The sequence below is a fragment of the Sebastes fasciatus genome, chromosome 18 (genome assembly GCF_043250625.1).
Source record: "Sebastes fasciatus isolate fSebFas1 chromosome 18, fSebFas1.pri, whole genome shotgun sequence".
Lineage (NCBI taxonomy): Eukaryota > Metazoa > Chordata > Actinopteri > Perciformes > Sebastidae > Sebastes > Sebastes fasciatus.
In genome coordinates, this window is record NC_133812.1 from 27,566,439 (window position 1) to 27,583,019 (window position 16,581).

Genomic DNA, 16,581 nt, shown 5'->3' on the forward strand with positions numbered 1-16,581 from the left:
CTTCCAGATGTTTTTGATTTGGCTGCTTGTTTCCCTCCCTACTCTAAATGTCATCTCAGCACCCCTAAGAGTAAAAGCTAGATCTTTTTATTTGGTATGTTATGGAACTATAAAACCTGATGAATCCATCGGTACCAACTATGTCATACTAGCTTGTCGTGAATGAGGTTAAATAACGCTCCGAACTTACGCTTAATTTTGGCGAGGAAAAACTGTCATGGATCATTGGAGGTAAAGGATATTGTGTAGTTTACTGTAAAGTTGATTCAATTAAAAATATGCATTCATGATTACATGCATAAAAGTATGAAGTCATTACATATGCATGTGTTTTCTTCTTCTATGATCCTGGTTTCTAAGAGGAATTTATGGCTAAATGCCAATTTCACAGGCTTTCACACTAGGGTGAACTCAACCTGGAATTGTTGGTATGGAAGCAGAGAGGAATGCAGCAGCACCTGGAGGACTTCCTGCTCCTGTTTTATCTGTTTTCATTAGCTGTAAAGCCGAGCTGACTGAGGTTTTATGTTTTAATAAAGTGCCTTTTTTCTCTTTTTTTGCTGCTGTGGTGGGAATCTGGCAGGAGACCTGCAGACAGATCTGACAGGACTCCTGTAGGGCGACGACGTAGATCAGCGTTACTGTTCTCTACATGATCGACCCGAGATAAACAAACAGAGGAACAGATACCTGAGTTGTCCGACAGTCTGAATCGGCCACAGCAGAGGTATCTCCTCCACTGCTTCTGGACGTTTTCTTTCATGGCACAGTGGAAGATAAATATGAACAGACCTGAAGAACGAAAGAAAATCACTGTTTTTAATAATGTTTATTCTCCACAGCGTCACCGGACACAACACACAAACACAGCCTCTCTGGTTTACCTTGTAGTGAGTTGAAGATGGCGAACAGGTACATGAAGGCCAGGCTGACGGGCCCCCAGGCGAACAGAGCGAAGCCCCACGTCATACCCAACAGGAAGGTGAGGCTGATGACGCTGCGCAGGTTGCGTAGAACCTGGATCGCAGCAGAAGAAGAAGAGACTTTTAGATTTATTTATTACATGGCGTTCTTGAAACTCGATTCTGATTGGTTAATCACGGGGTTGCTATGTATAGCAGACCGTTGCTATGTATAACAGACCGTTGCTATGTATAGCAGACCGTTGCTACGTATAGCTGACCGTTGCTACGTATAGCAGACCGTTGCTATGAATAGCAGACCGTTGCTATGAATAGCAGACCGTTGCTATGTATAGAAGACCGTTGCTATGTATAGCAGATGGTTGCTATGTATAGCAGACCGTTGCTATGTATAGCAGACCGTTGCTATGGGTGCAGTTCTGATGTTGGTCTCTGTTCGGGTCGTTGTTGTGAAAGAATCCCCTTCAGTGCGTTGCCGCACACCGACACTAAAGACCCGCTAGCTGTACATTATCCCGCTTATTACACGGCAACTTCCTTAAAAAATCAATAATCGGTCTGCTATCCATAGCAACGATCTGCTATAAAGAAATAACAGACGGCAGAACGCCGTGATTGACCAATCAGAATCAAATATTCAACAAAGCCGTCTAATAAACAGACTTAATGACTGCTCGAAGCGTAAAAGTGACATTTGTATCACGAGTCAAGTCAGAGAAACCTCCTTTAACCCAGTGGATCCGTGATGAAGTGAGCGTTTACCTCCTCTCGCAGCGTGCGGTTGCTGCGCTTGCCGTTGCGGCCGCAGATCTGCAGCATCACCACGATGAACATGGCCACGTTCAGCAGAAACACCAGACAGAAGTAAACGACGCAGGTGATGTAGAAGACCACCGAGTTCTGGATCCAGCAGCTGAGGAGAGACGACACAAATAACTCTGACAACTAACACGGCAGATCAAAACAAAGAATTTCATAGTAATGGAATGATTAAAACGGACAATGAAACAACAGCGTTACATCGCTGTAGGCTCGATGGAAGTACTTTATTAGACGGATTTTGATTCAGCACTGTAGTCCTCTGCAGTATCCTTAAATCAGCCCCGGTATTAAAGGTTAATAACGCTTGGATAAAGGATGTCAATTTTGTTGAACTAAACTTATGAAACTGACTATAAAGGAACAACACAGACAACACTGACCAAAACTTAAAGCCGTTACACCGGGGGTGTTTTTCTCATGTGATCAATTCACACGTCAATCAATTTTTTCGTACAGGTTTTACGTCATGAATACTTTCACACAGAACAAGAATATTACGTGGCAAAAAAGCGATGTCATTTTCTTTGGGAACAAGGTTGTTTTTTCTGAGCTTTTGCACCGTGAATAAAAGCATCAACCAATCTTGTTGTGCTGAGCAAACATATTCAATTTGTACACTATAGTATACAACAGACTGTATGTAAGTGGACGTAGTCACCGTTACCAGGCTCAGTTTTAAAGTTAGAGTGAAGAGGAAAACCCGTCATGTCCATTTTCAAAGGGGTCCCTTGACCTCTGACCTCCAGATATGTGAATGTAAATGGGTTCTATGGGTACCCACGAGTCTCCCCTTTACAGACATGCCCACTTTATGATCATCACATGCAGTTTGGGGCAAGTCATAGTCAAGTCAGCACACTGACACACTGACAGCTGTTGTTGCCTGTTGGGCTGCAGTTTGTCATGTTATGATTGGAGCATATTGTTTTATGCTAAATGCAGTACCTGTGAGGGTTTCTGGACAATATCTGTCATTGTTTTGTGTTGTTAATTGATTTCCAATAATAAATATATACATACATTTTCATAAAGCAGCATATTTGTCCACTCCCATGTTGATAAGAATATTAAATACTTGACAAATCTCCCTTTAAGGTACATTTTGAACAGATACAAAATGTGATTAAATGCGATTAATCATGATTAACTATTTTAATCGATTGACAACCCTAATTTATTTATTACTTACAACTCTGAGGATCCATCTCCTTTGCCGTACTCCTGCAAGCCGTACGAGTTTTTATCCACCGCAACAACAATCCCCACCAACACTGCAGGAAGACCTGCAACAAAACACACGATCCAGAGGTTCACATCAGTGTTCACGTTTCAGCTTCACTCAGCCCTTGCATTCAAACTGACACTTAAAACTGCATTCAGTGTTTCCACTTGAACTGAAACCTGAAGCCTCTCACCCCATCCCACGATGCAGAACTTGAGGATGTATCGGCGGATGTAGGTGTTGAAGACTTTGACCAGAGCGATGTACATGTGGATGGACTCCAACCCCATCCAGGTGAAGGAGGTCAGCAGGAAGTAGTGCAGGAAGATGGCCACGGATAGGCACACCCATTGAGTCTTCAGACTGGCCAGCCAGCCGTCCAATAGGAAGACCATGTTGAGGAACAACAAGGACGTGCTGAGGTTCATCAGGATCTTGGACGGGTAGTCACGTCGTAGTTTCCTGTGGGACGGAAAGAGGAATAAAGAGAAGAGAGACGCGGTTGGAATGTGATTTTTCTGACAACTTTATTGCCGCGGTTTGAGCTCATTTTCACTTCCACATATTCACGGCCACGTACTCTCACCACATGACCAATTGGTTGGTTACATTTCTTGCCAAAAGCTTCTCAACATGGATCTGCTGAGAGAGTTTCAAAGTTTGGTTTCCCTCAGGAGCTTTTTGAGGGAAGTCAAATACGGATATGCATTCATTTATAAATTGGCTTTTCATCCCTGTTAGCTAAAAGATAGGGCACAGAAAGGACAGGATGTAGGGGGACGTATTAGTCTTCTACTGAATCTACCGTCTTTACGATGTGTTCAAGTGCAACGTTTTGGCCAAGACAAGGAGACGTGAAGCGTCGGCCTTCATCGCTGCTAGTTCTCTCTCGGTCTGTTTGGTGCGTCGGGGTCTTAACCTGTTTTCTTTACAATGTGTTTTGATAATCGTGACTTTGCCTCCCCGTGGACACGTACGTTATAAAAGTATAAAACACACGCCAACGTGTCTGAACGACAGCCGTGCATGTTTGCTTATGTGCAGCCTGGAAAAGCAGAATTCACACTATTAATTTGTAACAGCAAATATGTTTTGGCGGAAAAGTAAGACGGCGTATCGGGGCCACTGTAGGTTAAAAATACCTGTTACGGAGACGGGAAGAAGGTTACAGTACATTCTGATAAAAAACTCTGAAATTTACAAGAAAAAAACTCGAAAACTTGCAAACAAGCAATGTGGTTACTTAACAAAAAAAAAACTATCTTTCATGATCACTGTTTTACACTCGACTATTTTCCTAGTTTTTTTCATCCAAATTTACAACTTTGAAATCTAAAAAATTTAATTTTTTTCTTGCAAATTTTCCACTTTAATCTCAGAAAATATCCAAGTATTCTTCTCATAACTTTATGACTTTATAACCTCGCAAATGCTTGATTCTTTTTTTCCGTAATTTTCCCCCTTTGATCTTAGGAAATATCTAAGTTTTTCTCATAAATTTATGACTTTTTAATCTTGCAAATTAAAAAATAAATGTTCTCCTAAATTTTCCACTGTTATCTCACAGACTATCTACTTTTTTTTCTCGTAAATTTATTACTTTATAATCTTGCAAGTTTTTTATTTTGTCTCTTGTAAATTTTCCACTTTAATCTCAGAGAATATATAATTTGTTTTCTCATAAATTTAAGATTTTATAACTTTGTACATTTTTTTTTTTTTTTAATTTTTCCACTTTAAACTAAGGATATATCCAAGTTTTTTCTCATAAATCTATGACTTTTTAATTTAGCAAATATTGGATTTTTTTTCAAATAAATTACCCACTGTAATCTAAGAAAATATTTTTTTTTTCTTGTAAATTCATAACTTTATAATCTTGCAAATTTGTGAGTTTTTTTCTTGGAAATTTTCAACTTTAATCCCTGAAAGTCTGAGTTTTTGTCTCTGAATATTACCCTCCTCTCCCTGATACGCCACCTGAATTATAACAAAATAAGTTTTAATGAACTTATCGGCAAAGCGTTGATTGTCAACATATTTGATTTGTTTCCCTAAACGATATCCACAACTAAAGCATCAGTGACGTCTCCATGTTTCTGTATAGCCACTTGGTTAAAGCTGCTCTAGTCAATTCATTATATTAACAACGCATCAGATGACTGCATGTCATGTGACTCACTCGAAGGCGATGTAGGTGAGCAGCGTGGCGGCGGAGAAGATGGCTGAGATGCCGCAGCCAATGTAGGTGATGAAGGTCAGGATCTTGTTGTTCTTCGCGTCGATGTAGGGCGAAGCTCCGGAGACGTCCTGCAGACACAGAGACAACGAGATGATGTCACACACTCACTTTTAGTAGCAAAGCACTTCAAAAAATGTTTAAGAGCTGCTGTAGCGGGTTGAGTTTTAGAGATAGTGAAGAAACCGGCATCATATGAAACTAAAACCCTGATGAATCCATCGGTACCAACCACGTCATCTTAGCTTATTGGCAAAAATACTAAATAACGCTCAAAAGTTGGGCTAAATTTTGTTGGCATCGCCATTTTTAAAGGGGTCTCTTGACCTCTGACCTCCAGATATGTGAATGTAAATGGGTTCTATGGGTACCCACGAGTCTCCCCTTTACAGACATGCCCACTTTATGATAATCACATTTTGCCATGTTATGATTTGAGCATATTTTTTAATGCTAAATGCAGTACCTGAGTGAGATTTCTGGACAATATCTGTCATTGTTTTGTGTTGTTAATTGATTCACAATTATAAATATATACATATATTTGCATAAAGGAGCATACTTGTTGATAAAGAGTATTAAATAATTGAAAAATCTCCCTTTAAGGTACATTTTGAACAGATAAAACATGTGTGATTAAATATTTGTTATCAATTGACAGCTCTAACATCAAGTTGTGAATATACATGTTTTATATATTTTTTGAAAATGTGTTTATTATGACACAATATAAATGTTTTTCAGTAGCTCCATGCTCCCTGAACTGTGTTTTCCATTGTCTGATGTAGCGTGTAATGACTGCTCAGAAGTGTTTATATACGGTTTGATTTTGCCAGAAGAGTCGGAGGTTCGTTGGACGTAGTTTGAACGTTTGGTTTTGTGTTTACAGTTCTGATAAAAGGTTGGAAGGCTTTAAGAAATATTACCATGAGGATGCCGAAGTGTGTCAGGTGGTCACACAGACAGATGGTTTTGTTGCTGGTAGATTCTTTGGACACTCTGCAGCCGTCTGCGTTCCAGCCTCCAGCTCCACCTGGTGGCAGCACACTGGTATTACTACACAACATGACACCGGAGAAGATGAAGGTGGAGAAACTACTGAAGATAAATGTTGCTGATGATGATTTTTAACTCTGTGATGTGACGTCAGATGCAGACAGACGGACTCACTGTTCATGCTGAAGTCCCAGAACATGCAGACTGGAGTCAGGTGAGCCTGTTAGGAGAGAAGAAACATTTAAGAACATATCAAGATGATTTATTTTTCTTCACTGTGAAGCTGTTTGTGTAAATGAACATTTTAAATAAGATATTACATGTTATTTTACATGTTACACAGAAGCACATACGATAGGCCAAGAGAAAACAGAGCTAATTAAAGTACATATAAAATATGAGTGAAAAATATAAAATAAAACATAAAGATAAAAGAAAGAGAAGATGAAAGTAAATAAAAATAAAAGTAAAAAACAAATGAAAAAATAAAAGAAAAGAGAAAAATAAAGTAAAGAAAAATAAAAGAATTGAAATAAAAAAGAAAAATTAAAGAAAATAAATATAGAAAAAATAAATTAAAATAATTTAAAAAAGGAAAAATACTTTAAAACAGAAAATAAATAAGGAAAAAAAATAAATTAAAATAAATTAAAGTAAAAAAATTAAAAAGAGAAAAGAAAGAGAAGAAGAAAGAAAATAAAAATAAAAGGAAAAAGGAAAAGAGAAAAAGAAAACAATTGAAAGAAAAAAATAAAAATGAAAGAAAAAATAAAATATAAATAAGGAAATAAATAATTAAAAATAGTAATAAAAAAGGAAAAACAATTTAAAACAGAAAATGAGGAAAAAATTGAAATCTACAAAAATAAAAGTAAAAAAAATAAAAAATAAAATCCACCAGCAACAAAACCCACACATTCACCTGTACATGTTCAGACAGGTGAGCGATCTCGATCTCCACCGGATCCGTCAGGTCACTGATGGAGAAGTTCCCCACGCTGCTCGCCACCACGTAGCTGTTCAGAGAGCGGCCGTCCTGCTCTTTCTGAAACATAATATTAATATTATATAGTATATATATATATATATATATATATACTATATATATATACAGCTGGATGTATCTGAGGTTGTTGGTCTCCGCTGTGATCTGACCTGGAACAGGTTTGTGCTGCTGAAGAACATGAAGTTGATCCTGGACAGAGACGACCGGTCGGCTTCACTCAGAGAGACGCTGGACAGCAGAGAGGCTGGAAGGGTCACCTGAGCTAAAGGGTTACTCCTCTCTGACTCAAAATCAATCTGAGAGAGGAGGAGAGGAGAGGAGAGGAGAGGAGAGGAGAGGAGAGGAGAGGAGAGGAGAGGAGGGGAGGAAAGGAGAGGAGAGGAGAGGAGAGGAGAGGAGAGGAGAGGAGAGGAGAGGAGAGGAGAGGAGAGGAGAGGAGGAGGAGAGGAGAGGAGAGGAGAGGAGAGGAGAGGAGAGGAGAGGAAGAGGATGAGGAGGAGGAGGAGGAGAGGAGGGGAGGAGGAGGAGGAGGAGGAAGAGAGGAGGAGAGGAGGGGAGGAGAGGAGGAGAGGAGAGGAGAGGAGAGGAGAGGAGAGGAGAGGAGAGGAGAGGAGAGGAGGAGAGGAGAGGAGAGGAGAGGAGAGGAGAGGAGAGGAGGAGGAAGAGAGGAGGAGAGGAGGAGAGGAGAGGAGAGGAGGAGAAGGAGGAGAGGAGGAGGAGGAGGAGAGGAGAGGAGAGGAGAGGAGAGGAGAGGAGAGGAGAGGAGGAGAGGAAACAAGACATTTGGAAGGTTTCTTCAAAACAAAAATCCATGAAGAAATGAAAATCAGTAATACAGAAGGATGCTGGAACACCTGTGGTGTTACCAGTGGTACCTGTAGGTGGTGTTACCTGTGGGTGGGTGGTGTTACCTGTGGGTGGGGGGTGTTACCTGTGGGTCGGTGGTGTTCGGAGGTATGAAGGCGCTGAAGGACGTCCCGTTGAACACGCTGGCGTTGAGGGCCGTTATCCCCAGAGCCAGGTGTCTGGAGGTGATGCTGATCGACGGACCATCAAACTCGATCTTCTGAACCAACTCATCTACCGTCTTCAGAGCTCTGAGGGGGAGGAAGTAAAATAAACTCAATTAAATTAAATTAAATTAAATTAAATTAGATTTAGGAACGCAGGAAAAAATGTGTGCAACAGGTGTGTAAGAGATGTGACGAGTATAGGAACGTATGATGAAGACAAAGTGCAGTAGATGGACTGCAGAGTGGAATAGAGGGAGAGTGATAGAAATAGAGTAGAGTGCATCGTACTTCTCGGAGGTGGCGGCGAGCGCTGTCTCTGAGCTGGTCATGACGTTGGAGATGATGGTGATGACGGTGGAGGCCAGCGTGCTGTTGATCTTCGCCACGTTTACCAGCTCCTTCACCTTCGTCACCACTTTAGAAACCTGCAGGCAGACGAAGAAGAAGAAGAAGAGTTTATTCACGCTCTTCCTCACAGGAAGTCTGTTCAGAGCAGAGCCTGGACTCCCACCTCCTCATTGGACAGCTCGTTGTTGGTGATGACGGCGAGCTGCACCGCCACCTCAGCGGCGTTTTCTGCACAAAAACACACAAAACAAATGATTCACATAAAATCAGCATGATAATAACGTGATAATGTTCCTCAGTATGTGACTATGTTATTCTGCTGAATGAATGAATGAATGAACAAAACCACTCATCAGTGTTTAACATCATCACCGGATAAATGTGTATTCATATTTGTACTCATTCTGCCTCAGTCTGAGTATCTGATTGGCCGGTGGCCGAGCGTACCTGCCGACACTTCGATGGCGTCGATGTCCGTGCAGTTACTGACGTCTGCAGCCGACCAATAGGACGAGAGGTTCTGACGATTGAGCAAACTGAGAAAGACAGAGAGGAAGAGGAGGAAGATGTGTTGCTTTATTGTTGCCAACTGGGGAAACAATTCTGAATAACAAAGAGAAATTGTCCAATAAATAAAGTTTAATAAAATACAAAACTGCTTTTCAATACTGGAATGTAACTTCGTATGTAATGTAGTATGTTATTGCACACTTTGATAATGTATATAGTATGTTATTGCACACTTTGATAATGTATATAGTATGTTATTGCACACTTTGCTAATGTATATAGTATGTTATTGCACACTTTGATAATGTATATAGTATGTTATTGCACACTTTGATAATGTATATAGTATGTTATTGCACACTTTGCTAATGTATATAGTATGTTATTGCACACTTTGATAATGTATATAGTATGTTATTGCACACTTTGCTAATGTATATAGTATGTTATTGCACACTTTGATAATGTATATAGTATGTTATTGCACACTTTGATAATGTATATAGTATGTTATTGCACACTTTGCTAATGCATATAGTATGTTATTGCACACTTTGCTAATGTATATAGTGGGTTATTCTATATTTAGATTTATATTTTTTATGCTAGTTGTAGTAGTCAGGTATATTTATAGTGTATTCCAGTATTCTTTATATTTTGTATTCTATGGATATACACTCAGTGGCCACTTTATTAGGTACACCTGTAAAATTTAATGCAATCCAATACAACAGCTCTGCCATCATTTCTACCTTTACAAAGCTAATGATGTTCAGTTTTAATATGTTGATTCAACTGTATGTTTATATTGATGTTGTAGTTTGCAGCGGTGTTGAACTGGACTACATTATATTGTAAAGGTATACCTAATAAAGTGGCCAGGGAGTGTATTTCTCTAGTGTTAATCTGCACATTGTATTTACTGTTCCTGTGCATTGCCTGGATAACCTACTGCTGTAACACAATCATTTCCATCCATCCATCCATCCATGATCTAGTACTAAGTACCAAATCCACTGTGTGTGTGTTACCAGGTCCTGGAGGTGCTCTGGTCCTTGTTGGGGAAGCAGGGCAGGTACTGGGTGACGGTGGGTCGGCTCTCAGGCCAGCGGTAGTGGAGCGGGTTCTCCTCTTCACAGTTTTCTGATATAAAAAAGAAAATATTTCACAGTTAAATGATAACTTGATGAAATACAAAACACAAGAGGAGGATGTGATAAACGGGAAACAAAAGAATAAATGAATGATGTATTTTTTTTACCGATTAATGTGACGGTAGTGGAGGCGGTCTGGAGCTGCAGGCCGGCCCCCATCAGTCCCTCCCTGCTGGTCAGCCGGGCGGACACAGCATCCTCACCAAGACTCTCATTGGTGATGTAATTATAAACCAACAGCGCTCGGCACGTATAGCTGGACAGAAAGAGGCAACACAAAGAGATATGACACGATTATAATAACAAAACAAGAAGACTTCACCATCTGACAAATAAAACATATTAATAATAAATGTTAACGTGTTACCTGTCTGGGTTTCCTCCGCTCTGTAGACCAGGCTGCACGCTGCAGAGAGGAAAGGTTAAAGAGATGATAAAAACAGCAGTGAGGATTTATTTGAAACCTTTTTTCCTACCAGAGAAATCTCTGATATTGTTGAGATATACTGCAGAAGACGTACAGTAAACTGCCTTGAGTTAAAAATTACTATAATACACCTGTGAGTTTAACAAATGTCTAATTAGACACATGGCAACAATTTCTAGCCTTTAAAAAACTCACTATAAGAAACTTTATTTTATCTGTTAATAAAAAGTTCTACTGATGTTATTTCAACTTAAATTTAATAAAAACCTTGAACTTAAAAAAATGAAAACTGAAAAACTTAACTTAAAACTTAAAAATTTAAAATTCAACTTTTGAAAAATTTAACTTGAAAAAACTGAAAAACTTTAAACTTATACTTAAAAAAAAATTAAAACAGAAAAACTTAATTTTTTTAAAGTTTAAACATACAAATTTAAACTTAAAAAAAACTTAAAACTGAAAAACTTTACCTTTAACATAAATCTTTAAACTTAAACTTAAAATACTTTGAATTGTAAAACTTAACATAAAAATTAAAACTGTAAATTTAAACTTAAAAACTAAACTCAAAACTTTGAACTTAAACTTAAAAACTTAAAAATGTAAACTTAAAAAAGCTTGAACTCATAATTAAACTTAGACATTTTAACTTCATCATGGTTCTTAAAGAGGCTGTCACATGATTAAAGAGTGTTGAGTGTTTTAAATGGTTGATTTACTTCCTTGCAGGTGAAAACGAGCAGTAATAATTATTATGCAGACAGTATTTGACAGATGGGACGTTGTATTCTGTAAATAAAACGTGTTTTAGATAAATCATTGCTGAGTTACCTGATGGAGTCTACATAGACTGAATGGGTCCAGTTCTGAAAGGTCTGATTCAGCTGTAAGAAAGAAACAAATCAGTCAGTCGACCGATGAAACAAGACTTTTCTGTTATTGTTGTAGTGAACGGCGGTCTTGGATGCTATTCTGTCTTTCGGAGGTTGTTGCACGCTGAGTTTTAAAGCTAGAGAGAAGATACTGGTATCATATGAAACTAGAAAACCTAAAGATCCATTGGTACCATGTTATAGGAGCAGGAAAGGAAAAACTGGCATGGTCATTTTCAAAGGGGTACCTTGGTAAAAAAAATTACTGCAACAACTTACGAGACACAATAGAGGATGAGAAGGGCCATCATAAAAATGTACATCATCATGTCCTACGCTCTTGGACTTACCCAGAGAGCCACAGCTCGCTCCACATCCGCCTGCGTCAGCGCCGCGGCCTTGTCATCCACCACGATAGAAACCCGGTAGAACAACCCCTCTGCGGATAAGAAGATGAGAGGAAAGAGAATAATACTTTAGTCTCACAGACTGCTTCACACTCGTAATGGAAGTCTTTCTCTGTGGCACATAGCAGGAGATGATTTCGAGCCGTTGGAGCAAATCGAGTTATGTAAAAATCTAGTTTAACAGTGTAAAAATGATGGTGAGGAATGAGCCGGATGACAGACGGGAGAGGAAGTCATTACGGTTTCTTTTCTTGGTGAATGGGAATGTGTCAGAAAAAAAAGCTGCAGGAGAACATGATTCACTATCTGACTGTTTCAGTCACTATTTAAAGGATTTAACACTTTTAACACGTCTGTGTGGCTGCAGTCTGACACCTCACACATTTACTTCTCAATCGCATAAGGGACTTCATCCAAAAAAACAACGTATTAGTAAAAAGGATTAATAGTAAAAACTACTTTCTGTGATGATTAATATTAAGTTATAAAGTTTATGACTTTCATGTTGAAAATCTCAGTAAAACTTTATTCTGTAACTTCCTAAATATGTTTCCTGGAAAAGGAAAATACAGAAGTTTATCTTTTAGTTGTTTTGATTTCTTGAAAGAAGTGCTAACATTTTAATTACTGGAAAAACTGGGGGTTCCTTTTAAACCTGCGTACATATGAACTCTAGTCCATCTTTTTTATGTAATGTTTACAGATACTTAACAATTTGTTAAAGGTTTATTAACCTTTATTATATTATATATTATTATATTATATAATTATGTATAATTGATATATATATATTATATAGTTTATTATATTAATTTACAAATATATATATACAATATATAGTATATAGAATAATATATTATAGATGCTTAACAATTTGTTAAAGGTTTATTAACCTTTCTTATATTATATTATTATATTATTATATATAATTTATAAATATATTATATTATATAGTTTATTATATTCATTAACAAATATAAATATATATATATATATATATATACACATTATATAGAATATTATGTGTGCAACAATAAACTGTTAAAATAACATCAATTATAGCAATTACTAATAATTAGTAAACATTATTATCAATTTATTGTTTGTTAACAGTAAAATAGCTATTAACTAAGTTCAGTTAACTATCAATTTACCATTTATAAATGATGGTTATTTGAAGTAATACCAAACTTACTATAGGGAACGTTTCTCTCCTTATGTGTTGAATAATAAGAGCGCCTGTACACAAACTTTACAAATTTGCATGTTAATTAATTTGAATGTGGACCGATATAGATTATATATTTACTTTTGGCATTTATTTATATACTGTACATTTCATTTAGTGGGTTTATCATTACTTTACTTTTTAACATTCAGTTTCTTTTTTTCTGTTGCATTTGAAATTCCTACTTTTAGAATAAAACTTGATGATGTTCATTCAAAAAATCTTTGGGTAATGACTTTTGATCTTTCATAATTCATAGTTAAATCATAGATTGTTTTGTCCTTTTTATGATAAAAGTTTTAAATAGCAAATATTTTCCCCTTAAAGTCGTGTTAAATTCACATGGATGTTTTTTCTTCTTCTTCTCTTAACATGTAAATAATGTTGTTATTGACTTGTTGTGTCAAACATTTCTCCAACAGTAGACAAACAAGAGGGTTGAGTCATATTTTCTTCCATGATAAGTCACTTTTAGGGCTCTCAGCTCCCCTGCTATGCTTCACATTGGCCACTAGGTGTCACTCCAGTATCTAACATTGTTAGTAAATGCTACTGAAGGGGTCAACAGACTTCTTCTACTCCATCAGCTCTGGTGGGAAACCCTGCAAGCTGCAGACCTTTAGTGATTTTCTGAGTATCTTTTTGGGGGAGCAGCTGCAAATATTTCAACTAGCAGCAGTCTGTAAAATAGAGACGAGGTGTTTGTTATTGACTGTCTGAGAGAGGACAAGCAGCAGAGCAGGACGTCTCTACCAAGAAGCTGGATGGACTGAGACACTCAGAGGATGATTGTTTTGTAGGTAAAAAGAAAAATGAGGAGAGGATCATCAGCTAGAAAGTCTTTGGTTGATGTCGTAATGATGGACAAGAAAAAGAGAAAGAGAAGTATACCAGGCTAAATACTACCCTCTGATTGGACAACCAATTCTAAAAAGCTCCCAGAATCAAGACTAACCAATCACCAGCCTCCAGTATCAGCGGGAGCCCACCCACTCACCTGATTGACAGCTATGTATATCTACCACTAGTCCAACTACCGATTGAAAACAGATACTCAGACACCACGCCGCAAAACCCAACCACCTCGACAAGTCATTAAATCACGTATTCAGTCTCAAAATCTATTTTTCTTTTTAAAAGGAGAGTGGTAATGGATCGCTAATATCCACAGCATCTCAACCAACTTTGATAGTTTTGAATCATTAATACACTAAATGGCCAAAAGTCTGTGGACACCTGAATAAATACAGCCATATGTGAGAGTTGAACACCATGTTCACCAATGTGCTGCTCTAACAGCCTCCACTCTGCTGGTTTCCACCAGATGTTGAACCCGCTGCAGGGATTACATGCGTCAGTGACGTCCAACACTGATGTTAGTGATCAGATCTGACTCACAGTCGGTGTTCCAGTTCATCCCAAAAGGTGCTGAGGTCAGGACCTGGTCAAGTTCTTTCACACAAAACCGGGAAAACCATTTCTTTATGGAGCTGGCTTTGTTGCTGGGCAACCTTCTCTCCCACAAAATGACGTTCCCACACAACTAAACTGCATTTTCAGTTTTGTTTCGAGGGAAAAGTATTTGCTCCCGGATTGCGGTCTCAGTTTTAAACACGTAGTTAATGAAACAAAACAAGAACACGCAACAAAACTACTTGGTTAGGTTTAGTAAAACATTGTGGTTTGGCTTACAATGAGTACGTTATTTAAGCTATATTAAAACGTTGACTTTTAGTTACACACGGGACATGAGCAGTGGTCTCCCGGGTGAAAGTCTTGTATTTGTTTGATCCGTCAGGTCATTAAATGGGCGTTATCAGTGGTTATCAGCCTTATAGATGTACCTGTGAGGGTTTCTGGACAATATCTGTCATTGTTTTGTGTTGTTAATTGATTTCCAATAATAAATATATACATACATTTGCATAAAGCAGCATATTTTACCCACTCCCATATTGATAAGAGTATTAAATACTTGATAAATCTCCCTTTAAGGTACATTTTGAACAGATAAAAGTGTGTGATTAATTTGTGATTAATCGTGATTAACTATTTTAATCAATTGACAGCCCTAGTTTAAACGATTCATTCAGTTTGACAGCGTGTTAGAACGTGTTGCTTTTAAGTTTCACTTTCACTTTTACAATGTAGTAGGTGTAGCAGGCCCCTACTGACCCACATCTATGAGGCTGATAGCAACTGATAACGCACATTTAATGAGCTGATAACAGTCGAATCGGGTGCACCCATCCACCACCCCGACCTCCTCCCTATAGGCGGACTTCTACGGACTCACGCCATTAGAAACGTATTTGTGATACGTCAGAAACAAACTTCAAAATGAAGTTTTGTTGTATGGGAACGTAATGTTTAGGAGACAGGGCTGTGCAGAGGGCCATTGTCATATTGAAATAGGAAAGAGGTAAACACAAAAAGAAGAACACTGCTGAAGTGTGTGTGCTGCAGTATCAAGATGTTACTTCATTGGAACTAGCAGGAAAAACAAACCTGCATTTAAAAGTGCAATAAAGTAAGTGAATAAGGGTGTCCATATACTTTTGGCCACACATTGCAACCTGCAAGTAAGTTAACAGTTTATCTTCCCCTGTTTTCAATAAATAGACTTTAAGACTTAATACACGTCACTATGATGTAATTTTTTCCAGTGCATGCTTCTGTTATTACAGATGATTGTTGTTTTGATTCTCTACATCTACAGTTCTTTTTTGTTACTGCATGACATACTGTTCCCCGATGACAGTCCACACAGACATGTAAAATGAAAGCGTTGTTTACATTGGCATGGCAACGCGGGCTTGGCTGCTGAATCCACAGTTGGGGATCCAGGTGGCGGTCGCACCACCGTGAACTTTTTGAGGCCGCCACCGCCACCGCCGGCCGGCACACTGACTACTTTGAACGGAGCCGTTGGAGAGGAGTTCTTTATGGTTATATGAGCATTGACGAGCGCAGGTAGCGCAGGGGAAGGGCGAACATCATTCACATTCGCTCCATTCACAAATCCTCCCGAGTGCTGATTCCCACTGTGATTCGACACACTTTGACTTGAAACAGTTAAATTTGACTTTGCTGCATTCACACTGAGATCTGCCGTTTGTTTGCCGCCTGTCACGTTCCCCCGAGATGTTCCAACACTTGCATTTTCCGTCAGAGATGAAGCATTTTTAGCCTTTGTGGCGTTTGTCATTTCAATTGGCACCGAAGGAGAGTCTTTGAGTGTTATGACTGCGGTTGCATTTGACACGGAGAGGTATTTTAAAGCCGCTGTGTTTGCAGCAGTGTGGTTGTCAGAGGGGATATTGAGGCCAGAAGTGTGCAGGGGGCTTTGAATCACCGGCGCACCGGTGGGTTGTGTTGATGCTGCAGCAGTAGGGTAGGGAGACGTAGTTTGCA

General features: G+C 38.6%; 1 protein-coding gene across 22 annotated transcripts in view; it reads right to left on the bottom strand.

Annotated features, from left to right (window-relative positions):
• The window catches only part of adgrg6 (adhesion G protein-coupled receptor G6), an 82,928-nt gene that overhangs the window by 11,467 nt on the left and 54,880 nt on the right, over window positions 1-16,581 (bottom strand). For all 22 annotated transcript variants that reach the window (XM_074616654.1, XM_074616648.1, XM_074616647.1 and 19 more), the window contains 19 exons: window positions 11,883-11,971; window positions 11,492-11,544; window positions 10,601-10,639; window positions 10,341-10,489; window positions 10,111-10,222; window positions 9,017-9,105; window positions 8,733-8,797; window positions 8,510-8,646; window positions 8,140-8,305; window positions 7,358-7,504; window positions 7,125-7,247; window positions 6,377-6,422; window positions 6,133-6,239; window positions 5,150-5,277; window positions 3,161-3,429; window positions 2,935-3,028; window positions 1,686-1,836; window positions 885-1,017; window positions 691-792 (listed from right to left, as the gene is read on the bottom strand). In XM_074616654.1, coding sequence (XP_074472755.1) covers window positions 691-792; window positions 885-1,017; window positions 1,686-1,836; window positions 2,935-3,028; window positions 3,161-3,429; window positions 5,150-5,277; window positions 6,133-6,239; window positions 6,377-6,422; window positions 7,125-7,247; window positions 7,358-7,504; window positions 8,140-8,305; window positions 8,510-8,646; window positions 8,733-8,797; window positions 9,017-9,105; window positions 10,111-10,222; window positions 10,341-10,489; window positions 10,601-10,639; window positions 11,492-11,544; window positions 11,883-11,971 — 2,199 coding nt within the window. The remainder of the gene's footprint in view (window positions 1-690; window positions 793-884; window positions 1,018-1,685; window positions 1,837-2,934; window positions 3,029-3,160; window positions 3,430-5,149; window positions 5,278-6,132; window positions 6,240-6,376; window positions 6,423-7,124; window positions 7,248-7,357; window positions 7,505-8,139; window positions 8,306-8,509; window positions 8,647-8,732; window positions 8,798-9,016; window positions 9,106-10,110; window positions 10,223-10,340; window positions 10,490-10,600; window positions 10,640-11,491; window positions 11,545-11,882; window positions 11,972-16,581) is intronic.